The sequence below is a fragment of the Acanthopagrus latus genome, chromosome 17 (assembly GCF_904848185.1).
Source record: "Acanthopagrus latus isolate v.2019 chromosome 17, fAcaLat1.1, whole genome shotgun sequence".
NCBI lineage: Eukaryota > Metazoa > Chordata > Actinopteri > Spariformes > Sparidae > Acanthopagrus > Acanthopagrus latus.
In genome coordinates, this window is record NC_051055.1 from 330,563 (window position 1) to 358,354 (window position 27,792).

At 44.5% G+C, this 27,792-nt stretch overlaps 2 protein-coding genes across 4 annotated transcripts; one reads left to right on the forward strand and one right to left on the reverse strand.

The window, feature by feature from the left end:
* LOC119006608 lies at positions 1-23,592 on the reverse strand. 3 transcript variants are annotated; one of them, XM_037075498.1, is made up of 6 exons: positions 22,720-23,592; positions 22,565-22,645; positions 22,260-22,346; positions 1,297-6,336; positions 293-374; positions 1-206 (listed from the first exon to the last, which is right to left on the reverse strand). In XM_037075498.1, exons 3-4 carry the CDS (start codon positions 22,295-22,297, stop codon positions 2,172-2,174), a joined length of 4,203 nt encoding a protein of 1,400 aa, XP_036931393.1. In that variant the 5' UTR covers positions 22,298-22,346; positions 22,565-22,645; positions 22,720-23,592; the 3' UTR covers positions 1-206; positions 293-374; positions 1,297-2,171. The 3 variants fall into 3 exon arrangements, with proteins under 3 accessions (XP_036931393.1, XP_036931392.1, XP_036931394.1); XM_037075497.1 differs by having other exon boundaries at positions 293-6,336; XM_037075499.1 differs by lacking the exons at positions 22,565-22,645; positions 22,720-23,592 and having other exon boundaries at positions 293-6,115; positions 22,260-22,327.
* Positions 22,701-27,792, forward strand: LOC119006609. Its single transcript, XM_037075500.1, has 5 exons — positions 22,701-22,813; positions 23,577-24,011; positions 24,140-24,208; positions 24,895-25,029; positions 25,323-27,792. Exons 2-5 carry the CDS (start codon positions 23,748-23,750, stop codon positions 25,542-25,544), a joined length of 690 nt encoding a protein of 229 aa, XP_036931395.1. The 5' UTR covers positions 22,701-22,813; positions 23,577-23,747; the 3' UTR covers positions 25,545-27,792.

A 27,792-nucleotide genomic window follows, 5' to 3' on the forward strand; every position in this document is an offset into this window, starting at 1 on the left:
TTATTGTTGCTGCAGTCCTCTGGAGGTCTTCTTCTTGTAGTCTGTATAAATTTTGCCAGATTGAAAAGACATAAATTAGTTACAGGTTCAAAAGACTGATGTAAACATTTTAAGTGAAAGCTGAGAATTTAATGAAATATTACTTCCCGTATTTTCTTCTGGGTTGTTGTCTTTGCTGGAGAGAGGGTCCTTCTCACTGGATCATCCTAGAAAGACAATGACATCATCAAGTTAAATCACTCAATGCAAGTCAATCACTTAAAAAACAAAAAACAAAAAGAGACATACTTACTTTGTTATGCACCTGGTTTGACATGCAGCTTGGTCTGCATCTCTCTGACACTCCTACACTACATTAGCTAAGATTAGCGTAGCTAATGTGGTGACAACAACCCAGCAGAAAAAAACAAAAAAACAAAAAAAAACACAATAAAAAAAAAAACAATTACATTACATGAATAATAAAAGAAAAACACATGATTCATTAAACATACATCCTTAAATTACATAATTACATGATCAATTATGTAAGCTTAGCTTAGCCAATGTAATTCTTACATGAGCTTAGCTATTACATTGCAGCTTACATCATATCTTACACATGCCATTCTCATCTAAATAGATGAGAACATCATGAGTTAAGATTTTACAATGTCAATAAATACATGATAAATATATTAAAAAAATGTTTAAAGGCATTTACAAAATTATTAATTACAAAACATTTAACACACTGGCCCGGTCGTTCTCATCATCTCAAGAGATAATAAGAACATGAAAAAAGTTGCTGACCCCATTCTAAAATAAACAAATACATACATACACATTTACATTATACAATTAAACTATTTCCAGCCAAGACATGCCACTGCAACCACATACATATGAAAAACAATTACATAAGACTAAAACACACTAAAAGACTAAACAAGACCAAATAGTGAAATAAATGACATCAATCACTAGTGAGCAAATCTCCGAGTGCAAATGAAGCAAGCCCCCTGGTACCTGCCTAACTCCAAACTAAACCTAACTATCTTCTGAGACGTGCTGGGCTCGAGGCTTCTTTAAAGCAAAACTTCAGTAAACCTCAGCCAAATGACCAAGGCCCTGAAATGCTCGCCCCCACCAGAGAAACATGTCTCCACCCAGGATTGCCTCGAAAATAAAAAAGGCAAAATAACAAATAGTACACCGATGGAAGGACAGATTGCTCTGCCCAGCTGGCACACTCCCTAACTAACCAGGGAGATCAACCACAAACTGAAATCAGAAACACTCGGATGCTATACTCACCCGGAGAGGACCACAGCTCCTGGTACACTGTAAAAACGTGGCACAACAGGTCTTGGACGTAACAGCTGGAGATAAGTCATTACTCAGTCAAAATACAATAAACTGGACTGTGGTAACTGTAATATGTTTGGAGAACACCTGATTGAAGACATTTATCAGGATGTGAAATGTAAATGTGATCAATCAGTGTGTTCTTTTCGGTTGTCGAATTTGCTACTAATTGAGTGTAACCTCTGGACTGAAACAAATCTTTGATACTTTTTTTTCCCTTTGAAAGGTGGTCCTCATTAAAATCGCCACAAACAATGATGGGCTGGTGATTTAACATGTCCAATGAGTCCAAGAGGTTTTTCAAGTTTTGGAGAAAGATTCCCAGTTGAAAACTTGGCGGTTTGTACACAGTCGCTATTAGCACTTTGACTGGAGCCTCAATTTTAAGGACAACAAACTCCAAATCAGTGACCTGTTGCATGTACCTGCGAGGCTCTGCTTGCACAGTGTCTCTACAGTACATCGCAACTCCACCTCCCTCTTTTTTGGCCATGTTCACACAGCTGTTGTAAGACAGCTGTCTGCTACGTGTGAACATGGTGTACCCCTCCAATTGAAAAATTTCAGCTACAGAGGACCCTGACAAATGTGTCTCTGTAAGGCAAAGCACATCTGCTTGTTGGAGCTCGTGATGTGCTTTCAGGTCCACCATGTGACATGGCAGACCCTGCGTGTTGTGGTGGACAATTGTCAAAACCTTTGGCGTTTGTTGTATAGATTTCAAAAACGTTAACAATGGTCTACAGCTCTGGAAAGATGCATGAGGCATACTTTCCAGGGCTGTCTTGATCTTGGGGTCAGCATAAATTTTTTTCTCATCAAAGTCAAGGATGGTGAGACCTTGAAGCGAGGTCGTACGCCATACCAGGTTCAAAAACACGCTTCAGACACACAACCGCCGACGGCATGGTCATTCCTTGAACTTTGTGGGCCGTACAAGCAAAAGCTAATTTCATGGGGAACTGCCAGCGAACAATCCCTTTCTTGTTACTTAGGTTCTCCTCAGATCTTTCGATGTACACTGAGTCATCTGAGGGACCTAAGATTTTTTTGCGGTATCTCTGCCCTTGAGCAGCCATTATGTTGTCGGGCAAATCTCGCTTGTGTCCTTTAATTTCCCCAGACACAAACGTCATGCAGCCAGTTCTGGGGTCTTTTCGAAAATCACGAGCTGCAACGCCAATCGCATCCTTGTAGGAAGCAGTTACGATGTCGGCGTTGTGACGGTCTACTTCTTTGTTTGTGGCGTAGATGTGTAGACTCAGTGCTGGGCAATGCTGACTATCAGCCACTGCCTGTGTAAGCAAGAGCCTGTCTTCATCCAACAAAGAATCTTCCTTTTGCTTCACCATGAGGCAGTTCAAGAGTTCAGCAAAAGCTCGATCTTCTTTCTGTCGCATGATCTCTGTCAGGGTGACCATTTTGAAGTTATCCTTCCAGAGATCGAACTCAGTCTCCTCGTACACACACAGTGGCTTGGCTTTACCAAGGGGCGGCAGTTGATAAAAGTCACCTACAGCAAGGACAGACATGCCTCCAAATGGCTTCCGATTACCCCTGATCTGCTGAAATCGCCAATGCACGTAGGCAAATAGCTCTTTAGAGACCATGGATATCTCATCGATGATGAGAATCTCAGCGTTCGCCAGTGTTGCTCTGACTTCGTCGAGTGCATTCCCAAGACCTTGATAAGGTGGCTTCAAGGACCTTGGTAATTTGAGAATGGAGTGCAACGTGTTGCCTGATATGTTAAATGCTGCTGTACCTGTGAATGCGGTCAGCAGCACTGCGGGTTGGGACATGTCTGCGTGGTCCCGAAATCTCGGGAGCTCGCGCAGAATTCTCGTTGCCTCGTGGTGAATGCACTTAATCACATGCGATTTGCCACATCCAGCCCCTCCCGACAGGAAGTAATAAAATGGTTCTGGATTGTGGCCCCAGACTAGTTCAAAACACCACTGTCGAACAGTGTAGAAAACGGAAGCCTGAGTTTCATTCAGACTTTGGTACATTTTCCTAACAAAGTCTGGACTCAACTCTGGAGCATCTATTCTAGGCATAGAGCTCCCCTTATCCTTCTTAGTGCCGAATTCTGGGACATCTTCACCGTTTTGCTCCTGATCGCGAGGTTCACATTCAGCCAGGCACTCCAGCCGGTCAACTTCAACTTCGGGCGCAAAAGAGTTCCAAGCATTCACGAGAGGACCGCACACCTGAAGCTGTTGAAACGCAGCTTCCATGTTTTTTCCTTGGCCCTCATAACGTTTTTTGTTGTGCCTCACTATTTCCTCTACTCTCATACCCCACTTGTCGCTACACTTATAAAACTCTTCATAAGTGGGGTACGCTTCATCTCTCAGATCGGCGTCGGATCGATGTGGGAGATAAAGTTTCAGCAATCTTCTATAAAACTTCTCTGGAGTTTTTTCCTCAGAGAAGCGAGTAAATCTAATGATTGCTGGTTTTCCTACGGTTCTCTTTTGAATAAATCCTTCATCGTTCAACAATGGAATGGCATTCGGGCTTTCTGTTTGCCGGCCGTAGACTACCTTGTAGTCTGACGCGAACTCGGCCAGGCACATACGTTCAAACTCTCGAGTGAGAGGTCTGTTGACGTATTTTTCAGGCAACCCCGACATCCATACATCCACTGATCTGGGTTCCATTCTTTCCAGTCTACTCATAGGGTGACTCATTTTCAGACCTTCCTCATCGGTCTGAATAAACACCACGGATCGGGAGCACTTCTTGAGGCGTAAGCTGCAGGTACGGGCTACAGCCTCTTGAGCGCTGACCTCTCTGTGTTTAGAGTAGGCCTGCATAATTTGTTTCATTTCGTCGCGCTTGTTAACATCAGATGTCTTTACATCCTTGATGACGTTCTTAAGGAATTCCGTCATCTCGTGCTCCGGTTTCGCTACATATGACATCATGTACATGATGCAGCTGTAGTCGTCTATGACGTACTGGATGTCCATGTTTGCGTTCCATGCTCTAAGCAAATCAGGATTGTAGGCATTAACCCAACAATCATTTGGATGGCGCCTCAGCATCACGACATGGGTGTTTGCCAGGCGCTGCGCGGCGGCAAAGTATTGCTCGTAAGTTAAGTTGCACTGGCAAAGCAAGTCTGTCAAACTGCTGAACGAAGCGCCTGGATCCATAAGCAGATCTCTAACTGGTTGGAGCGTTTGTTTAGCCAATTTTTGCCTTTCTGCGAGGGCCCTTTTCTGCTCCTCTATTTGCGCTTCGAAGTCTGCATCATCTTGATCCTCTTTTTGGTGGCAATTAATAGTGGGGGGCCTGGTGATGAATGTTTTATCCATCGGTAGTTTTGGAAAGCCGAACCTGCAGGCTACATTTCCCTTCTTACAGGACTTTGAATGTTTCCTGCTGTGCACCTGAACCTCTGACACTATTTTGTGGAGTTCCGGATCTGTGTCAGGGTCGGGCATTTTGCAACTAATGTATCTATCTATAAATTCCATGATGTGTCTATCAGGGTCCTCTTCAAATTTAGGTGAATCTTTTATCCAAATGAGCATGTGGATGTGTGGGCTTCCCCTAGCTTGGAACTCAACGCGATAAAAATAATCTTCCACTTCACCAATCGGCTGTGAAGGAGAGAGGATGAGGTTCGTCATGAGAGCCTCTACTCTCTTTTCAAACATGCGCATTACTGTGATGGGGTTACTTCTCAGAATGTCCCATTTTGATTTCCAATCCAAATCTGAAAACAGCCCTTGTTCACCTTGCTGAGCTTTGATGGCCTCTATGAACTCAGGCCATCTCATCTCAGCAGTGGAGAACGTGGCAAAAAATGTTGGTTTTCCAATTTGACGAACCATGGCGTGCACATCTTTAAGTGTTTTATTCCAATAGGCTGGAGTGCCTCTAAGAGGCTGCATGAACCTGGTTGCATCTTGGCTCATGATGAGCCGTTCTACCTCATCCTTGTCCTGGAGCATGACATTGTTAATCCTACGGCCGTCTTTGGTTTTCGACTTTCCTTTGCGCATTTGTATAGATATACTATTTGTCGCGAGGTGAGTCTCTGTAACAAACTGCGCAAAGAAAAGATAACTCTGGTCACTTGCAAAACGCGTATCTGCAGCAAAGAGCCTAGAATTAAAGTAGAGGCTCGGGGACAGGGAGACGGTTCTAGCTTCATCTAACGTGTTCTCTCCTGTTGGAAATTGTACAGGAAAAGCCATGGCCTCTAACTTGGGTATGGTGAAAAAACCAACCGGTTTGTTGCCTTGCGCGGGTGCAACACTAAAGACTCCATCGCCATATGAAAGAATTTCCTGTGCAATGTCGGGGGGCTGCATGCAAGTGTCCAGGGAGAGGCCTGGTCTCAGCTCCTCCTGTTCTTCCTCATCTGCCTCTAACTGTCCCGGCTCGTTTTGGCTTTTAAAAATTTCCTCCAAATCGACATCCCTATCTTCCTCTTGGATGCTGGGCTCCTTTTCTTGTCTGAGCTCCTCTTCCTGTCTGGGTTCCTCTTCTTTGAGCAGACAGTCAAAAGTTGCAGTCTCATCGATAAACACGTCTTTATATTCTAAATGTGTCTCTTTCAATTTCGCAAGGCCAGTGAGCACATTCATATTAACTTTGTAAAATTGCTTGTAACCTTTGTATTTGATGTGCCTTTTCAATTTTACTTGAAGCAGCTGCGCTTCTGCTCTGGGCCTTGGGAGACTGTTGACGGTCGCTTCCACCTCTGATGGAACGCACACAACAGCTCCGTGGACTGCTCTCTGTTGGCCTTTTGGCAGAGCAACAATTTTTGCAAATGGCAAGATTTTTGCAATCAGCTGCCTCTCAAGCACATTAAGTGCAGCCAATTCTGGGGGGATGGGCGCCAACTCCAAATTGTTTACAACTGCCATGGGTGGTATGCATCCTCTGCTAACGTGGCTGTCGCAGGTGTAGCATATCCACTCATGCAGTCTTTCTTGTGGCACAGAGCAAGGGGTAGAGCAGTCACTGTCACAAAAGTGAACAGTTTCCTGTCAAGCATGCTGCTGCAACTTTTGTGTGTTTACAATATTTTTGTCTTTTGCATTCTTTGACCTGATTAGGAAACATGGTTCTGTTGCAAACGGTACAAATGTATGTGGGTCCATGTCTAATGGACTCACGAAAGACAGCTATGGCTGCTTCCATCACCGGATCAATCAGGGGCTTGGGGCGGTGGGGCACAATTTGTCTGTATTTTCTCCTGATTCTAAGTGCTCTCTGCATCTTGAAAAATATGCTAAAGGCAGCATTTGTGGCCAATTTGGTTCCGCTCCACTGGTTACAATGTTGACTAAAACGAAGTCTAAATTCCGGATCGCTATGATATCTGAGATTGAAATCTTGCTTTTTCTCTTGGCTATAGCTTTGATCCGTGTTGTATCTCTGAGACATGACAAATTTTTATCTGCTCTGAAACACTGTATCTGACTGGTATCTATCTCGAATGTGTTTCTTTTGAGTGGTGCGGAACGTGGCATCCTTCCCTGTATCTGTCTCGAATGTGTTTCGTTTGAGTGGTGCGGAACGTGGCATCCTCCCCTGTATCTATCTCGAATGTGTTTCTTTTGAGTGGTGCGGAACGTGGCATCCTTCCTCGGATCTATCTCGAATGTGTTTCTACAGTCTGGTGCGGAACGTGGCATCCTTCCTCGGATCTATCTCGAATGTGTTTCTACTGTCTGGTGCAGAATGTGGCATCCGTCCCTGTATCTATCTCGAATGTGTTTCTTTTGAGTGGTGCGGAACGTGGCATCTTTCCTTGTATCTATCTCGAATGTGTTTCTACTGTCTGGTGCGGAACGTGGCATCCTTCCTTGTATCTATCTCGAATGTGTTTCTACTGTCTGGTGCTGAACGTGGCCTCCTCCTTGAACCTATCTCCAATGTGTTTCTACTGTCTGGTGCGGAACGTGGCATCCGTCCCTGTATCTATCTCGAATGTGTTTCTTTTGAGTGGTGCGGAACGTGGCATCTTTCCTTGTATCTATCTCGAATGTGTTTCTACTGTCTGGTGCGGAACGTGGCATCCTTCCCTGTATCTATCTCGATTGTTTTTCTACAGTCTGGTGCGGAACGTGGCATCCTTCCTTGTATCTATCTCGAATCTGTTTCTACTGTCTGATGCGTAACGTGGCATCTTCCTTGTATCTATCTCGAATGTGTTTCTACAGTCTGGTGCGGAAAGTGGCATCCTTCCTTGTATCTATCTTGAATATGTTTCTACAGTCTGGTGCGGAACGTGGCATCCTTCCTTGTATCTATCTCGAATGTGTTTCTACTGTCTGGTGGGGAACGTGGCATCCTCCTTGAACCTATCTCGAATGTGTTTCTACTGTCTGGTGCGGAACTTGGCATCTTCCTTGTATCTATCTCGAATGTGTTTCTGTGGCATCTTCCTTGTACCTATCTCACATGCGTTTCTACTGTCTGGTGCGGAACGTGGCATCCTTCCTTGTATCTATCTCGAATGTGTTTCTACTGTCTGGTGCGGAACGTGGCATCCTTCCTTGTATCTATCTCGAATGTGTTTCTACTGTCTGGTGCGGAACGTGGCATCCTTCCTTGTATCTATCTCGAATGTGTTTCTACTGTCTGGTGCGGAACGTGGCATCCTCCCCTGTATCTATCTCGAATGTGTTTCTTTTGTGTGGTGCGGAACGTGGCATCCTTCCCTGTATCTATCTCGAATGTGTTTCTTTTGAGTGGTGCGGAACGTGGCATTCTTCCTTGTATCTATCTCGAATGTGTTTCTACTGTCTGGTGCGGAACGTGGCATTCTTCCTTGTATCTATCTTGAATGTGTTTCTACTGTCTGGTGCGGTACGTGGCATCTTCCTTGTATCTATCTTGAATGTGTTTCTGTGGCATCTTTCTTGTATCTATCTTGAATGTGTTTCTGTGGCATCTTTCTTGTATCTATCTCACATGTGTTTCTACTGTCTGGTGCGGAACGTGGCATCCTCCTTGTATCTATCTCGAATGTGTTTCTACAGTCTGGTGCGGAACGTGACATCCTTCCTTGTATCTATCTCGAATGTGTTTCTACTGTCTGGTGCGGAACGTGGCATCCTTCCTTGTATCTATCTCGAATGTGTTTCTACTGTCTGGTGCGGAACGTGGCATCCTTCCTTGTATCTATCTCGAATGTGTTTCTATTGTCTGGTGAGGAACATGGCATCCTTCCTTGTATTTATCTCGAATGTGTTTCTACTGTCTGGTGCAGTACGTGGCATCTTCCTTGTATCTATCTCGAAAGTGTTTCTACTGTCTGGTGCGGAACGTGGCATCCTCCACTGTATCTATCTCACATGTGTTTCTACTGTCTGGTGCGGAACGTGGCATCCTCCTTGTATCTATCTCGAATGTGTTTCTACAGTCTAGTGCGGAAACTGACATCCTTCCTTGTATCTATCTCGAATGTGTTTCTACTGTCTGGTGCGGAACGTGGCATCCTCCCCTGTATCTATCTCGAATGTGTTTCTTTTGTGTGGTGCGGAACGTGGCATCCTTCCCTGTATCTATCTCGAATGTGTTTCTTTTGAGTGGTGCGGAACGTGGCATTCTTCCTTGTATCTATCTCGAATGTGTTTCTACTGTCTGGTGCGGAACGTGGCATCCTCCTTGAACCTATCTCGAATGTGTTTCTACTGTCTGGTGCGGTACGTGGCATCCTCCTTGAACCTATCTCGAATGTGTTTCTGTGGCATCTTCCTTGTATATATCTCACATGTTTTTCTACAGTCTGGTGCGGAACGTGGCATCCTTCCTTGTATCTATCTCGAATCTGTTTCTACTGTCTGATGCGTAACGTGGCATCTTCCTTGTATCTATCTCGAATGTGTTTCTACAGTCTGGTGCGGAAAGTGGCATCCTTCCTTGTATCTATCTTGAATATGTTTCTACAGTCTGGTGCGGAACGTGGCATCCTTCCTTGTATCTATCTCGAATGTGTTTCTACTGTCTGGTGGGGAACGTGGCATCCTCCTTGAACCTATCTCGAATGTGTTTCTACTGTCTGGTGCGGAACTTGGCATCTTCCTTGTATCTATCTCGAATGTGTTTCTGTGGCATCTTCCTTGTACCTATCTCACATGCGTTTCTACTGTCTGGTGCGGAACGTGGCATCCTTCCCTGTATCTATCTCGAATGTGTTTCTTTTGAGTGGTGCGGAACGTAGCATCCTTCCTTGTATCTATCTCAAATAAGTTTCTACTGTCTGGTGCAGTACGTGGCATCTTCCTTGTATCTATCTTGAATGTGTTTCTGTGGGATCTTCCTTGTATCTATCTCACATGTGTTTCTACTGTCTGGTGCGGAACGTGGCATCCTTCCTTGTATCTATCTCGAATGTGTTTCTACTGTCTGGTGCGGAACGTAGCATCCTTCCTTGTATCTATCTCGAATGTGTTTCTTTTGAGTGGTGCAGAACGTGGCATCCTCCCCTGTATCTATCTCAAATGTGTTTCTTTTGAATGGTACGGAACGTGGCATCCTCCCCTGTATCTATCTCGAATGTGTTTCTTTTCAGTGGTGCGGAACGTGGCATCCTCCCCTGTATCTATCTCGAATGTGTTTCTACTGTCTGGTGCGGAACGTGGCATCCTCCCCTGTATCTATCTCGAATGTGTTTCTTTTGTGTGGTGCGGAACGTGGCATCCTTCCCTGTATCTATCTCGAATGTGTTTCTTTTGAGTGGTGCGGAACGTGGCATTCTTCCTTGTATCTATCTCGAATGTGTTTCTACTGTCTGGTGCGGAACGTGGCATTCTTCCTTGTATCTATCTTGAATGTGTTTCTACTGTCTGGTGCGGTACGTGGCATCTTCCTTGTATCTATCTTGAATGTGTTTCTGTGGCATCTTTCTTGTATCTATCTTGAATGTGTTTCTGTGGCATCTTTCTTGTATCTATCTCACATGTGTTTCTACTGTCTGGTGCGGAACGTGGCATCCTCCTTGTATCTATCTCGAATGTGTTTCTACAGTCTGGTGCGGAACGTGACATCCTTCCTTGTATCTATCTCGAATGTGTTTCTACTGTCTGGTGCGGAACGTGGCATCCTTCCTTGTATCTATCTCGAATGTGTTTCTACTGTCTGGTGCGGAACGTGGCATCCTTCCTTGTATCTATCTCGAATGTGTTTCTATTGTCTGGTGAGGAACATGGCATCCTTCCTTGTATTTATCTCGAATGTGTTTCTACTGTCTGGTGCAGTACGTGGCATCTTCCTTGTATCTATCTCGAAAGTGTTTCTACTGTCTGGTGCGGAACGTGGCATCCTCCACTGTATCTATCTCACATGTGTTTCTACTGTCTGGTGCGGAACGTGGCATCCTCCTTGTATCTATCTCGAATGTGTTTCTACAGTCTAGTGCGGAAACTGACATCCTTCCTTGTATCTATCTCGAATGTGTTTCTACTGTCTGGTGCGGAACGTGGCATCCTCCCCTGTATCTATCTCGAATGTGTTTCTTTTGTGTGGTGCGGAACGTGGCATCCTTCCCTGTATCTATCTCGAATGTGTTTCTTTTGAGTGGTGCGGAACGTGGCATTCTTCCTTGTATCTATCTCGAATGTGTTTCTACTGTCTGGTGCGGAACGTGGCATCCTCCTTGAACCTATCTCGAATGTGTTTCTACTGTCTGGTGCGGTACGTGGCATCCTCCTTGAACCTATCTCGAATGTGTTTCTGTGGCATCTTCCTTGTATATATCTCACATGTTTTTCTACAGTCTGGTGCGGAACGTGGCATCCTTCCTTGTATCTATCTCGAATCTGTTTCTACTGTCTGATGCGTAACGTGGCATCTTCCTTGTATCTATCTCGAATGTGTTTCTACAGTCTGGTGCGGAAAGTGGCATCCTTCCTTGTATCTATCTTGAATATGTTTCTACAGTCTGGTGCGGAACGTGGCATCCTTCCTTGTATCTATCTCGAATGTGTTTCTACTGTCTGGTGGGGAACGTGGCATCCTCCTTGAACCTATCTCGAATGTGTTTCTACTGTCTGGTGCGGAACTTGGCATCTTCCTTGTATCTATCTCGAATGTGTTTCTGTGGCATCTTCCTTGTACCTATCTCACATGCGTTTCTACTGTCTGGTGCGGAACGTGGCATCCTTCCCTGTATCTATCTCGAATGTGTTTCTTTTGAGTGGTGCGGAACGTAGCATCCTTCCTTGTATCTATCTCAAATAAGTTTCTACTGTCTGGTGCAGTACGTGGCATCTTCCTTGTATCTATCTTGAATGTGTTTCTGTGGGATCTTCCTTGTATCTATCTCACATGTGTTTCTACTGTCTGGTGCGGAACGTGGCATCCTTCCTTGTATCTATCTCGAATGTGTTTCTACTGTCTGGTGCGGAACGTAGCATCCTTCCTTGTATCTATCTCGAATGTGTTTCTTTTGAGTGGTGCAGAACGTGGCATCCTCCCCTGTATCTATCTCAAATGTGTTTCTTTTGAATGGTACGGAACGTGGCATCCTCCCCTGTATCTATCTCGAATGTGTTTCTTTTCAGTGGTGCGGAACGTGGCATCCTCCCCTGTATCTATCTCGAATGTGTTTCTACAGTCTGGTGCGGAACGTGGCATCCTTCCTCGGATCTATCTCGAATGTGTTTCTACTGTCTGGTGCAGAACGTGGCATCCTTCCCTGTATCTATCTCGAATGTGTTTCTTTTGAGTGGTGCGGAACGTGGCATTCTTCCTTGTATCTATCTCACATGTGTTTCTACTGTCTGGTGCGGAACGTGGCATCCTCCTTGTATCTATCTCGAATGTATTTCTACAGTCTGGTGCGGAACGTGGCATTCTTCCTTGTATCTATCTCGAATGTGTTTCTACAGTCTGGTGCGGAACGTGGCATCCTTCCTTGTATCTATCTCGAATGTGTTTCTACTGTCTGGTGCGGAACGTGGCATCCTTCCTTGTATCTATCTCGAATGTGTTTCTACTGTCTGGTGCGGAACGTGGCATCCTTCCTTGTATCTATCTCGAATGTGTTTCTACTGTCTGGTGCGGAACGTGGCATCCTCCCCTGTATCTATCTCGAATGTGTTTCTTTTGTGTGGTGCGGAACGTGGCATCCTTCCCTGTATCTATCTCGAATGTGTTTCTTTTGAGTGGTGCGGAACGTGGCATTCTTCCTTGTATCTATCTCGAATGTGTTTCTACTGTCTGGTGCGGAACGTGGCATCCTCCTTGAACCTATCTTGAATGTGTTTCTACTGTCTGGTGCGGTACGTGGCATCTTCCTTGTATCTATCTTGAATGTGTTTCTGTGGCATCTTTCTTGTATCTATCTTGAATGTGTTTCTGTGGCATCTTTCTTGTATCTATCTCACATGTGTTTCTACTGTCTGGTGCGGAACGTGGCATCCTCCTTGTATCTATCTCGAATGTGTTTCTACAGTCTGGTGCGGAACGTGACATCCTTCCTTGTATCTATCTCGAATGTGTTTCTACTGTCTGGTGCGGAACGTGGCATCCTTCCTTGTATCTATCTCGAATGTGTTTCTACTGTCTGGTGCGGAACGTGGCATCCTTCCTTGTATCTATCTCGAATGTGTTTCTATTGTCTGGTGAGGAACATGGCATCCTTCCTTGTATCTATCTCGAATGTGTTTCTACTGTCTGGTGCAGTACGTGGCATCTTCCTTGTATCTATCTCGAAAGTGTTTCTACTGTCTGGTGCGGAACGTGGCATCCTCCACTGTATCTATCTCACATGTGTTTCTACTGTCTGGTGCGGAACGTGGCATCCTCCTTGTATCTATCTCGAATGTGTTTCTACAGTCTAGTGCGGAAACTGACATCCTTCCTTGTATCTATCTCGAATGTGTTTCTACTGTCTGGTGCGGAACGTGGCATCCTCCCCTGTATCTATCTCGAATGTGTTTCTTTTGTGTGGTGCTGAACGTGGCATCCTTCCCTGTATCTATCTCGAATGTGTTTCTTTTGAGTGGTGCGGAACGTGGCATTCTTCCTTGTATCTATCTCGAATGTGTTTCTACTGTCTGGTGCGGAACGTGGCATCCTCCTTGAACCTATCTCGAATGTGTTTCTACTGTCTGGTGCGGTACGTGGCATCCTCCTTGAACCTATCTCGAATGTGTTTCTACTGTCTGGTGCGGAACGTGGCAACTTCCTTGTATCTATCTCGAATGTGTTTCTTTTGAGTGGTGCGGAACGTGGCATCCTTCTTCGGATCTATCTCGAACCTATCTCGAATGAGTTTGTACTGTCTGGTGCGGAACGTGGCAACTTCCTTGTATCTGTCTCGAATGTGTTTCTGTGGCATCTTCCTTGTATATATCTCACATGTGTTTCTACTGTCTGGTGCGGAACGTGGCATCCTTCCTTGTATCTATCTCGAATGTGTTTCTACTGTCTGGTGCGGAACGTGGTCTCCTCCTTGAACCTATCTAGAATGTGTTTCTACAGTCTGGTGCGGAAAGTGGCATCCTCCTTGAACCTATCTCGAATGTGTTTCTACTGTCTGGTGCAGAACATGGCAACTTCCTTGTATCTATCTCGAATGTGTTTCTTTTGAGTGGTGCGGAACGTGGCATCCTTCTTCGGATCTATCTCGAACCTATCTCGAATGAGTTTGTACTGTCTGGTGCGGAACGTGGCAACTTCCTTGTATCTATCTTGAATGTGTTTCTGTGGCATCTTTCTTGTATCTATCTTGAATGTGTTTCTGTGGCATCTTTCTTGTATCTATCTCACATGTGTTTCTACTGTCTGGTGCGGAACGTGGCATCCTCCTTGAACCTATCTCGAATGTGTTTCTACTGTCTGGTGCGGAACGTGGCAACTTCCTTGTATCTATCTCGAATGTGTTTCTTTTGAGTGGTGCGGAACGTGGCATCCTTCTTCGGATCTATCTCGAACCTATCTCGAATGAGTTTGTACTGTCTGGTGCGGAACGTGGCAACTTCCTTGTATCTGTCTCGAATGTGTTTCTGTGGCATCTTCCTTGTATATATCTCACATGTGTTTCTACTGTCTGGTGCGGAACGTGGCATCCTTCCTTGTATCTATCTCGAATGTGTTTCTACTGTCTGGTGCGGAACGTGGTCTCCTCCTTGAACCTATCTAGAATGTGTTTCTACAGTCTGGTGCGGAAAGTGGCATCCTCCTTGAACCTATCTCGAATGTGTTTCTACTGTCTGGTGCGGAACGTGGCAACTTCCTTGTATCTATCTCGAATGTGTTTCTTTTGAGTGGTGCGGAACGTGGCATCCTTCTTCGGATCTATCTCGAACCTATCTCGAATGAGTTTGTACTGTCTGGTGCGGAACGTGGCAACTTCCTTGTATCTATCTCGAATGTGTTTCTTTTGAGTGGTGCGGAACGTGGCATCCTTCTTCGGATCTATCTCGAACCTATCTCGAATGAGTTTGTACTGTCTGGTACGGAACGTGGCATCCTCCCCTGTATCTATCTCGAATGTGTTTCTTTTCAGTGGTGCGGAACGTGGCATCCTCCCCTGTATCTATCTCGAATGTGTTTCTGTGGCATCTTTCTTGTATCTATCTTGAATGTGTTTCTGTGGCATCTTTCTTGTATCTATCTCACATGTGTTTCTACTGTCTGGTGCGGAACGTGGCATCCTCCTTGAACCTATCTCGAATGTGTTTCTACTGTCTGGTGCGGAAAGTGGCAACTTCCTTGTATCTATCTCGAATGTGTTTCTTTTGAGTGGTGCGGAACGTGGCATCCTTCTTCGGATCTATCTCGAACCTATCTCGAATGAGTTTGTACTGTCTGGTGCGGAACGTGGCAACTTCCTTGTATCTGTCTCGAATGTGTTTCTGTGGCATCTTCCTTGTATATATCTCACATGTGTTTCTACTGTCTGGTGCGGAACGTGGCATCCTTCCTTGTATCTATCTCGAATGTGTTTCTACTGTCTGGTGCGGAACGTGGTCTCCTCCTTGAACCTATCTAGAATGTGTTTCTACAGTCTGGTGCGGAAAGTGGCATCCTCCTTGAACCTATCTCGAATGTGTTTCTACTGTCTGGTGCGGAACGTGGCAACTTCCTTGTATCTATCTCGAATGTGTTTCTTTTGAGTGGTGCGGAACGTGGCATCCTTCTTCGGATCTATCTCGAACCTATCTCGAATGAGTTTGTACTGTCTGGTGCGGAACGTGGCAACTTCCTTGTATCTATCTCGAATGTGTTTCTTTTGAGTGGTGCGGAACGTGGCATCCTTCTTCGGATCTATCTCGAACCTATCTCGAATGAGTTTGTACTGTCTGGTACGGAACGTGGCATCCTCCCCTGTATCTATCTCGAATGTGTTTCTTTTCAGTGGTGCGGAACGTGGCATCCTCCCCTGTATCTATCTCGAATGTGTTTCTACAGTCTGGTGCGGAACGTGGCATCCTTCCTCGGATCTATCTCGAATGTGTTTCTACTATCTGGTGCAGAACGTGGCATCCTTCCCTGTATCTATCTCGAATGTGTTTCTTTTGAGTGGTGCGGAACGTGGCATTCTTCCTTGTATCTATCTCACATGTGTTTCTACTGTCTGGTGCGGAACGTGGCATCCTCCTTGTATCTATCTCGAATGTATTTCTACAGTCTGGTGCGGAACGTGGCATTCTTCCTTGTATCTATCTCGAATGCGTTTCTACAGTCTGGTGCGGAACGTGGCATCCTTCCTTGTATCTATCTCGAATGCGTTTCTACTGTCTGGTGCGGAACGTGGCATCCTTCCTTGTATCTATCTCGAATGTGTTTCTACTGTCTGGTGCGGAACGTGGCATCCTTCCTTGTATCTATCTCGAATGTGTTTCTACTGTCTGGTGCGGAACGTGGCATCCTCCCCTGTATCTATCTCGAATGTGTTTCTTTTGTGTGGTGCGGAACGTGGCATCCTTCCCTGTATCTATCTCGAATGTGTTTCTTTTGAGTGGTGCGGAACGTGGCATTCTTCCTTGTATCTATCTCGAATGTGTTTCTACTGTCTGGTGCGGAACGTGGCATCCTCCTTGAACCTATCTTGAATGTGTTTCTACTGTCTGGTGCGGTACGTGGCATCTTCCTTGTATCTATCTTGAATGTGTTTCTGTGGCATCTTTCTTGTATCTATCTTGAATGTGTTTCTGTGGCATCTTTCTTGTATCTATCTCACATGTGTTTCTACTGTCTGGTGCGGAACGTGGCATCCTCCTTGTATCTATCTCGAATGTGTTTCTACAGTCTGGTGCGGAACGTGACATCCTTCCTTGTATCTATCTCGAATGTGTTTCTACTGTCTGGTGCGGAACGTGGCATCCTTCCTTGTATCTATCTCGAATGTGTTTCTACTGTCTGGTGCGGAACGTGGCATCCTTCCTTGTATCTATCTCGAATGTGTTTCTATTGTCTGGTGAGGAACATGGCATCCTTCCTTGTATCTATCTCGAATGTGTTTCTACTGTCTGGTGCAGTACGTGGCATCTTCCTTGTATCTATCTCGAAAGTGTTTCTACTGTCTGGTGCGGAACGTGGCATCCTCCACTGTATCTATCTCACATGTGTTTCTACTGTCTGGTGCGGAACGTGGCATCCTCCTTGTATCTATCTCGAATGTGTTTCTACAGTCTAGTGCGGAAACTGACATCCTTCCTTGTATCTATCTCGAATGTGTTTCTACTGTCTGGTGCGGAACGTGGCATCCTCCCCTGTATCTATCTCGAATGTGTTTCTTTTGTGTGGTGCTGAACGTGGCATCCTTCCCTGTATCTATCTCGAATGTGTTTCTTTTGAGTGGTGCGGAACGTGGCATTCTTCCTTGTATCTATCTCGAATGTGTTTCTACTGTCTGGTGCGGAACGTGGCATCCTCCTTGAACCTATCTCGAATGTGTTTCTACTGTCTGGTGCGGTACGTGGCATCCTCCTTGAACCTATCTCGAATGTGTTTCTACTGTCTGGTGCGGAACGTGGCAACTTCCTTGTATCTATCTCGAATGTGTTTCTTTTGAGTGGTGCGGAACGTGGCATCCTTCTTCGGATCTATCTCGAACCTATCTCGAATGAGTTTGTACTGTCTGGTGCGGAACGTGGCAACTTCCTTGTATCTGTCTCGAATGTGTTTCTGTGGCATCTTCCTTGTATATATCTCACATGTGTTTCTACTGTCTGGTGCGGAACGTGGCATCCTTCCTTGTATCTATCTCGAATGTGTTTCTACTGTCTGGTGCGGAACGTGGTCTCCTCCTTGAACCTATCTAGAATGTGTTTCTACAGTCTGGTGCGGAAAGTGGCATCCTCCTTGAACCTATCTCGAATGTGTTTCTACTGTCTGGTGCGGAACGTGGCAACTTCCTTGTATCTATCTCGAATGTGTTTCTTTTGAGTGGTGCGGAACGTGGCATCCTTCTTCGGATCTATCTCGAACCTATCTCGAATGAGTTTGTACTGTCTGGTGCGGAACGTGGCAACTTCCTTGTATCTATCTCGAATGTGTTTCTTTTGAGTGGTGCGGAACGTGGCATCCTTCTTCGGATCTATCTCGAACCTATCTCGAATGAGTTTGTACTGTCTGGTACGGAACGTGGCATCCTCCCCTGTATCTATCTCGAATGTGTTTCTTTTCAGTGGTGCGGAACGTGGCATCCTCCCGTGTATCTATCTCGAATGTGTTTCTACAGTCTGGTGCGGAACGTGGCATCCTTCCTCGGATCTATCTCGAATGTGTTTCTACTGTCTGGTGCAGAACGTGGCATCCTTCCCTGTATCTATCTCGAATGTGTTTCTTTTGAGTGGTGCGGAACGTGGCATTCTTCCTTGTATCTATCTCACATGTGTTTCTACTGTCTGGTGCGGAACGTGGCATCCTCCTTGTATCTATCTCGAATGTATTTCTACAGTCTGGTGCGGAACGTGGCATTCTTCCTTGTATCTATCTCGAATGCGTTTCTACAGTCTGGTGCGGAACGTGGCATCCTTCCTTGTATCTATCTCGAATGCGTTTCTACTGTCTGGTGCGGAACGTGGCATCCTTCCTTGTATCTATCTCGAATGTGTTTCTACTGTCTGGTGCGGAACGTGGCATCCTTCCTTGTATCTATCTCGAATGTGTTTCTACTGTCTGGTGCGGAACGTGGCATCCTCCCCTGTATCTATCTCGAATGTGTTTCTTTTGATTGGTGCGGAACGTGGCATCTTTCCCTGTATCTATCTCGAATGTGTTTCTTTTGAATGGTGCGGAACGTGGCATCCTCCCCTGTATCTAGAATGTGTTTCTTTTCAGTGGTGCGGAACGTGGCATCCTCCCCTGTATCTATCTCGAATGTGTTTCTTTTGAGTGGTGCCGAACGTGGCATCCTCCCCTGTATCTATCTCGAATGTGTTTCTACTGTCTGGTGCGGAACGTGGCATCCTTCCTTGTATCTATCTCGAATGTGTTCCTACTGTCTGGTGCGGAACGTGGCATCTTCCTTGTATCTATCTCGAATGTGTTTCTTTGGTATCTTCCTTGTATCTATCTCGAATGTGTTTCTACTGTCTGGTGCGGAACGTGGCATCCTTCCTTGTATCTATCTCGAATGTGTTTCTACTGTCTGGTGCGGAACGTGGCATCTTCCTTGTATCTATCTCGAATGTGTTTCTACTGTCTGGTGCGGAACGTGGCATCCTTCCTTGTATCTATCTCGAATGTGTTCCTACTGTCTGGTGCGGAACGTGGCATCTTCCTTGTATCTATCTCGAATGTGTTTCTTTGGTATCTTCCTTGTATCTATCTCACATGTGTTTCTACTGTCTGGTGCGGAACGTGGCATCCTCCTTGTATCTATCTCAAATGTGTTTCTTTTGAGTGGTGCGGAACGTGGCATCCTCCCCTATATGTATCTCAAATGTGTTTCTTTTGAATGGTGCGGAACGTGGCATCCTCCCCTGTATCTATCTCGAATGTGTTTCTTTTCAGTGGTGCGGAACGTGGCATCCTCCCCTGTATCTATCTCGAATGTGTTTCTTTTGAGTGGTGCGGAACGTGGCATCCTTCCTTGTATCTATCTCGAATGTGTTTCTACTGTCTGGTGCGGAACGTGGCATCCTTCCTTGTATCTATCTCGAATGTGTTTCTACTGTCTGGTGCGGAACGTGGTCTCCTCCTTGAACCTATCTCGAATGTGTTTCTACAGTCTGGTGCGGAAAGTGGCATCCTCCTTGAACCTATCTCGAATGTGTTTCTACTGTCTGGTGCGGAACGTGGCAACTTCCTTGTATCTATCTCGAATGTGTTTCTGTGGCATCTTCCTTGTACCTATCTCACATGTGTTTCTACTGTCTGGTGCGGAACGTGGCATCCTCCTTGTATCTATCTCGAATGTGTTTCTTTTGAGTGGTGCCGAACGTGGCATCCTCCCCTGTATCTATCTCGAATGTGTTTCTTTTGAGTGGTGCGGAACGTGGCATCCTCCCCTGTATCTATCTCGAATGTGTTTCTACTGTCTGGTGCGGAACGTGGCATCCTTACTTGTATCTATCTCAAATGTGTTTCTACTGTCTGGTGGGGAACGTGGCATCCTCCTTGAACCTATCTCGAATGTGTTCCTACTGTCTGGTGCGGAACTTGGCATCTTCCTTGTATCTATCTCGAATGTGTTTCTGTGGTATCTTCCTTGTATCTATCTCACATGTGTTTCTACTGTCTGGTGCGGAACGTGGCATCCTCCTTGTATCTATCTCGAATGTGTTTCTTTTGAGTGGTGCGGAACGTGGCATCCTCCCCTGTATGTATCTCAAATGTGTTTCTTTTCAATGGTGCGGAACGTGGCATCCTCCCCTGTATCTATCTCGAATGTGTTTCTTTTCAGTGGTGCGGAACGTGGCATCCTCCCCTGTATCTATCTCGAATGTGTTTCTTTTGAGTGGTGCGGAACGTGGCATCCTTCCTTGTATCTATCTCGAATGTGTCTCTACTGTCTGGTGCGGAACGTGGCATCCTTCCTTGTATCTATCTCGAATGTGTTTCTACTGTCTGGTGCGGAACGTGGTCTCCTCCTTGAACCTATCTCGAATGTGTTTCTACAGTCTGGTGCGGAAAGCGGCATCCTCCTTGAACCTATCTCGAATGTGTTTCTACTGTCTGGTGCGGAACGTGGCATCCTCCTTGTATCTATCTCGAATGTGTTTCTTTTGAGTGGTGCGGAACGTGGCATCCTCCCCTGTATCTATCTCGAATGTGTTTCATTTGAATGGTGCGGAACGTGGCATCCTCCCCTGTATCTATCTCGAATGTGTTTCTTTTGAGTGGTGCGGAACGTGGCATCCTTCCTCGGATCTATCTCGAATGTGTTTCTACTGTCTGGTGCAGAACGTGGCATCCTTCCCTGTATCTATCTAGAATGTGTTTCTTTTCAGTGGTGCGGAACGTGGCATCCTCCCCTGTATCTATCTCGAATGTGTTTCTTTTGAGTGGTGCCGAACGTGGCATCCTCCCCTGTATCTATCTCGAATGTGTTTCTTTTGAGTGGTGCGGAACGTGGCATCCTTCCTCGGATCTATCTCGAATGTGTTTCTACTGTCTGGTGCGGAACGTGGCATCCTTCCTCGGATCTATCTCAAATGTGTTTCTTTTGAGTGGTGCGGAACGTAGCATCCTTCCCTGTATCTATCTCGAATGTGTTTCTTTTGAGTGGTGCAGAAAGTGGCATCCTTTCTTGTATCTATCTCGAATGTGTTTCTACTGTCTGGTGCGGAACGTGGCATCCTTCCTTGTATCTATCTCGAATGTGTTTCTTTTGAGTGGTGCGGAACGTGGCATCCTCCCCTGTATCTATCTCGAATGTGTTTCATTTGAATGGTGCGGAACGTGGCATCCTCCCCTGTATCTATCTCGAATGTGTTTCTTTTGAGTGGTGCGGAACGTGGCATCCTTCCTCGGATCTATCTCGAATGTGTTTCTACTGTCTGGTGCAGAACGTGGCATCCTTCCCTGTATCTATCTCGAATGTGTTTCTTTTCAGTGGTGCGGAACGTGGCATCCTCCCCTGTATCTATCTCGAATGTGTTTCTTTTGAGTGGTGCCGAACGTGGCATCCTCCCCTGTATCTATCTCGAATGTGTTTCTTTTGAGTGGTGCGGAACGTGGCATCCTTCCTCGGATCTATCTCGAATGTGTTTCTACTGTCTGGTGCGGAACGTGGCATCCTTCCTCGGATCTATCTCAAATGTGTTTCTTTTGAGTGGTGCGGAACGTAGCATCCTTCCCTGTATCTATCTCGAATGTGTTTCTTTTGAGTGGTGCAGAAAGTGGCATCCTTTCTTGTATCTATCTCGAATGTGTTTCTACTGTCTGGTGCGGAACGTGGCATCCTTCCTTGTATCTATCTCGAATGTGTTTCTTTTGAGTGGTGCGGAACGTGGCATACTTCCTCGGATCTATCTCGAATGTGTTTCTACAGTCTGGTGCGGAACGTGGCATCTTCCTTGTATCTATCTCGAATGTGTTTCTGTGGCATCTTCTAAACTAACATTAAACAATATAATTTCCACCAAATTTTCCTGATCAATTTACCATATAGATAATCTTACATATACACAAATGATTATTATGCTTATAAAAGACCTTAAGTATTATCATACTTGACTTGAACACATTACTAACACAGATTATTCCATATTTCAAATTTAAATGTTTTGAGACCATCATAAACCTTTGTCACCCCTTGTCATCTTGACCAAAGTTTGAAGGAGGCTTTAAAGGACCTTTAACTCTGATACATCCCTTGTACGTGTGTAACACGATTTACACATGAAAACATCAGAAAATTGTAATTAATTCCCTCCTTCCTTCCCTTCCTTTTACATTTCAGTTCAAAGTAAACCACAACACCTCTAACACTTTATTAAGCCCACAATAAATCCAAATGTAAATGTCCTTACCTCTTTAGAAGGGGAATGAGAGGTGGCAAGTCCGTCATCGATAATCCAGGGCCAGCAGGACGATGAGGGAACTGGTGTCCCGACGGTCTGTGATAAGTAATAACACCAGTTAATATCTAGACATGAGGTAACACAATGCAGCAAGTTGATACAAGAAAAGTTTTCCAAATTTATTTCAATTACTCACTGACATTTGTGAACTGCAGCGAAAGATAATAGTAGCAGAGATGTTAAATGAACCAGTTTAATGTAGTTACAGCATTTTACAGTAAACATTCTGTGTGTGTCTGTTGTGGAGTAAATACCTTAACTGGGCGAGGAGAGTGACAGACAGCTTTAATGGTCTGGGATGGTCCAGCCGGTGAAGGGGTCTTCATCCTGGCCACCTGAGAACAAATAATAACAATAAATGAAGACTTTAACGACATTATGAACTTTATTCAATAGGAATAATCTTTACCTTCGCAACCGGTGAACGGCAGGGGGTCGCCAGATCACCCAAACTACAGGACAACCTGACTGGAGGGGATCCAACCAGCTGCTGACTTCTTAACGTTTGTGCATCGCGCATTACAGAGCCTCGACACAATCGTTGCAAAATAAAAATACTTATTTTTTTTTTCTTCTGGGAAATAAAAACTCTATCATGCTATACAGTCTATGAGTATAGTACTATACAATGCATCTTACCAGCGGAATGCCTCTTATTGGACTACAGTCCAGCTCGCCTGCAACTGCGATCTCCACGCTGCAAGCAGACACCAGGAGGTCTTAAAACAACCGGGTGCAAACACGGAACGAAGGCGTTGGTTCCGGGGTCGCACCAAATTCTGTGACCCTCCGTGACCCCTGTTTTATTACTATTCATTTAATGTATATTTTCATTAAAATAATAATTACACTGTTTAACTACATTTGCACTGCAAAAGGGTTCATTATCTCGTATAACAAATAGTACAAACAGACAAATGTACTTGATATGTGTCACTTTGGACCAAAAGCATCTGCTTAGTGTAAATGTATAACATTCTCTTCCACCGAAAACACAGGTATCAAAATAAAGTCTACGATAGAATTAGATTTATCACATTCAACTTTTTTAGTCATTGCACAGCGTCTAAATGCTGAATAAACGAAATGTGCAGTTATATGTGCTGGCAGCTGAACAAAAAATACAAAAACATTTATTGCGTTATCAGGTCACCCTGTTACAGGTTCCAGTTGTGTGTTAAGTATCATAGATTAAGCTTTGAAATGACATTTTCAGTCGTATTCATGTCTGTGTGTGTGTGTTTTTTGTTTTTTCTGTCATTTCAGAATGGCGCTCAGAAAGCTACTAGACACGAGAATGGAAAATCAGTATTTCAGGCCACCCCCAATTAAGATTAACATCATCGAAATCATGGATTCTCCCAAAGTAATCTCTTGGGACTTGTTACAAAGAACAACAAGGTGGCTGTGATCACTGATGGCGCCACATGCGAAAAGATGACTATCTTTGAGGAATTCGGCAATAGAATTAAAACTGGAAATACTTATTTCATGAGAGGCCACACTCTCAGGGGACGCCAGCCCCCGTATTATCTAAATATTACTAAAACTACAATGTTCTTCAAAACGTGTGACATGAATGTCACAGAGGAGTTACGCCAAGAGGCAAGAGCCCTGCTACTGCCCCGGTCGTATGCCACTCCCTTGAGTGAGTGTTCCTCCCTGCAAGGCCTATTGACAGTCGAGGGCCAAGTGATCGAGGCAAGTTTTTTTCATGGCTTCTAGTATTAAGATGATAAAGTGGCAGTGAGCATCCATAGTACTGGGGTAGGCAGTTTGGAATATAATTATAAAACATGTGAAACTGAATTTTCTACCTTGTCATTCAGGCACCACCTGTGAAAAAGGTTGTCTCAGGCAAGGACTCTATTCCATTAAGGAAAATCACAATCCAGCAGGTAAGCTGTAAAGACACATGTATCGTTCAGGGGTATGTAGAGATGGGGAAGAGGAGATGGGGAAGAGAAAGGGGCTGACTAAAGAACATGAACAATAGATGGGAAGGATAAATAGAGAGAGGCCGAATGAAAGAGGTGTTAATGTGTTATGGTCACAATTCATCTTGTAGTTTATGGCTTGGTTCCAGGCTTAAAACTGTTTATATAAGGATTTCATGAAAGTAACCTCACATATCCCAAGATTTATTGCACGCCCTAAGAGAATGAATAAATACATACATACATACATACATACATAAATGTGACCCGAAGTGGCGCAGACCTCGCATTCAAATGTAAGTATTTGGTTTATACTCTGTTTTTACTCATTTAAACATCCAATGCCAGATATGTTAAACTTCAAGGGACATCGATGCTGCATCATTTTAGACATATATTAGCATGCCATGGATGAGATAGAGGAAGAGAAGGGGAGAAAGGAGGATAACTAGTCAAAAGGAAAAAGGGGGCAGAAGGACGAAAGAAGATAAAGATGAGGTACAGCAGGAAGAAGAGGATGAAGAACAGATAAAGGGAAAGATAGAAGGGGAGATAGATAAAGGAGGATATAGAGCAGTAGGAGGAAAAGGGAGAAGTAGTATATAAGTGTTTTTGTTAAGAAAAATGTATTTCCCTTTGTTAAACAGGGCTGTGATAAGCAGGAAGTGTGCTTGTGGAGGGAGGCAGCGATCAAACTCATGAACACTGGCGACCATATCACAATAACACACCTCAAGGTCCAACAGGATGTTCTCCACTCCACAGTGCACACGACCTTCAAGGTACTGTCTTGTTTAGTTGTGTTTTTTTATTGTTGTTTTAAAACACACAAGAATAGAAAGAGACCAGGTTGATCTAGCAGAAGTTGATGCAATGATGAGATATAAGTGCATCTCTCCACTGCAGTAGTCACACCCACAGACACAGACACAGACTAGAAAGAAGCAGGTGAGGGAGAAAGGACTGACTGCCACTGGAAATCATTCAGGCAAAGAAAATCTGTTCAATTTGTGAGTCTGTTTAGGAAAATGAGAATTCTAATCTTATGCCATATATTTATTTCATCTCTCAACAGAAGCCAGAGACGACCACAAAGGAAGTGACCATTCTGGGGGTTATTGAGGAGGGTGATGAGGAGTTCCTCCAACTTCTCACGGGTGATGACTGCATCTGCCAAATAAACAGGGATGACTGGAAACCAGTGTCCCACCTAATAAAAAAGGGGGCAATTCATGCAAATGCAACAATGGAGGGAACCATTGTCACCAAACTAGAAATTATCCAGAAAGAAGAGTAGGGGAAAAAATGGGGTTTCAATCAGTTTCAAAGTGTTCTGTTCTAGTTTAAGTTTAATTTTCTTCCAATCAAAGGGTTTCAAAATAGGAATTAAACAAGGATTATAATCAGTTCTAATCAGTTCTGATCAGTTTTAAAAATGTTCTGTTTTCTCACTTGTTTTTGCCCCGAATCTTTGTGTTCAATTTAAATGTATTTTAATGTATGTTAAATGTATTATTAAAGTGGAAAAAATGGACGTGCTTGGTGTCACAATACATTGAGAGTTTCTGAAGACACGCAAGGCGCATTGATGGAGAGTCTAGTAGCGATGGTCAAATGTCATGCCGACATTTTGTGGGAAATTAAGTCAGTGGTACATCAGTAAAAAGGACGACTGTTGTTATAAGTGCATTCTGCATTCTTCTCACAAAACTTGGCATCCCTGTGCGGGCTACTATTTACTGTATAAAAAACACTGGCGGAGCCTGTCGGACTTGAATGTTTCCGGGATGGAGCTGTCACTCGGAGACGCGCATAACTGCGATACTGCAGCAGAGGACAGACAGCAGCAGTGGTGGACAATACTCGCTCAGTTTGGCACAGCCGGCACATGAATGAATGAATGAATGAATGGATAGATAGATTTTTTGTTTGTAAATACAGATTGGAAGTATGGCAATAATAAATAATAAATAGTCCATGTGTCAGACCTGATATCACAAATCTTGTGCGGGCTACTATTTACTGTATAAAAACACCTGCGGAGCCTGCCGGACTTGAACGTGTCCGGGATGGAGGTGTCTCTCGGACACGCGCATAACTGCGATACGCGATGAGATGGTGGAGAATACTCGCTCAGTTTGGCACAGCCGCCGAATGAATGAATGAATGAATGAATGAATGAATGAATGAATGAATGAATGAATGAATGAATGAAGGAATGAATGAATGAATGAATGAATGAATGAATGAATGAAGGAAGGAAGGAAGGAAGGAAGGAAGGAAGGAATGAAAGAATAGATAGATAGATAGTCTTCCAGCTCATGTGGCAGGTGCTTTTTGAGTGGCGCGTGGCCTTCGTTTACGCAGCGCACTCGGTGCCGCTCCTTCGAGCGGTTTTCGTATAGAATGAATGAATGAATGAATGAATGAATGAATGAATGAATGAATGGATAGACAGATAGATAGATAGATAGACCGGGTTGATCCAGCAGGAGTTGTTGAGATGATGACATGTACGTCCTCTCTGCTGCAGCAGTCACACCCACAGACACACACTAGGAAGAAGCAGGTGAGGGAGAAAGGGGGTGTGAAATAGACAGAGGGACAAAACAGTAATTTGCCGTGGCAACCAACCTGTCTGCCACGGCAAATCATTTCATTCAAGCAAAGAAAATATGTGCAATTTGTTGTTCTGTTTGGGAAAATGAGAATTCTGACCTCGTCATATGTTTAGGCCATCGCTCAACAGTATGAAGTGTTATAAGAGGATTCTGTGATCTCACTTACGTCTGTCTGTAAGTGGCGCCTCGGGATTGTTGTGGTCTGACATGTGGCAAACCCGGGATCAGAGTCGACATTGCCATTTTGTCATGCTTGGCGATTATCTGATTTTTTTTTTTTTTTAAGACAGTGTTTGTAAATATAGATTGGAAGTATGGCAATAATAAATAATAAATAGTCCATGTGTCAGACCTGATATCACAAATCTTTGCATCCCTGTGCGGGCTACTATTTACTGTGTAAAAAAACCTGCAGAGCCTGCCGGACGTGAACGCGTCCGGGACGGAGATGTCACTCGGATACGCGCATAACTGCGCTACTGCAGCAGAGGACAGACAGCAGCAGTGGTGGAGAATACTCGCTCAGTTTGGCACAGCTGCGACACAGTGAATTGGAGGCCTCCAAATATCCCACTGGGTACCACCTTAGTTTATGCAGCGCACTCAGTGCCGCTCCTTCGAGCCATGTATGAACTCTGGCCGTGTGCGTGATCAAGGCCATTCAAGAATGAGAAGAATTTTATTTCGGTTTTCGTATAGAATGAATGAATAGATAGATAGATAGATCAGCTTAAAATGGCTGCACACATGCTGGAGCAGGAGCAGAGCCAAAGATGTAATGTCCCAATACGAATGAATGAGAAAATGCCTGCCAAACCCCTGCAATCTTTGAAAAGACTGTAATGTTTATTGCCAAAATATTTATATGATGAGTAATAGGAGACATTGCTGAACACAGTGATGTTGTTTATATTTCTGTAAAGA

Bases quoted from the DNA above. Each gene is read 5' to 3' on its own strand.
- LOC119006609 (XM_037075500.1), top strand. From the start codon at position 23,748: ATGACTATCTTTGAGGAATTCGGCAATAGAATTAAAACTGGAAATACT. The intron at 24,209-24,894 runs GTAAGCTGTAAA...TTTGTTAAACAG, and splicing joins GGAAAATCACAATCCAGCAG to GGCTGTGATAAGCAGGAAGT. The intron at 25,030-25,322 runs GTACTGTCTTGT...ATCTCTCAACAG, and splicing joins CAGTGCACACGACCTTCAAG to AAGCCAGAGACGACCACAAA.
- LOC119006608 (XM_037075498.1), bottom strand. From the start codon at position 22,297: ATGACGGACTTGCCACCTCTCATTCCCCTTCTAAAGAG. The intron at 6,337-22,259 runs GTAAGGACATTT...CTTTTGTGACAG, and splicing joins CTCATTCCCCTTCTAAAGAG to TGACTGCTCTACCCCTTGCT.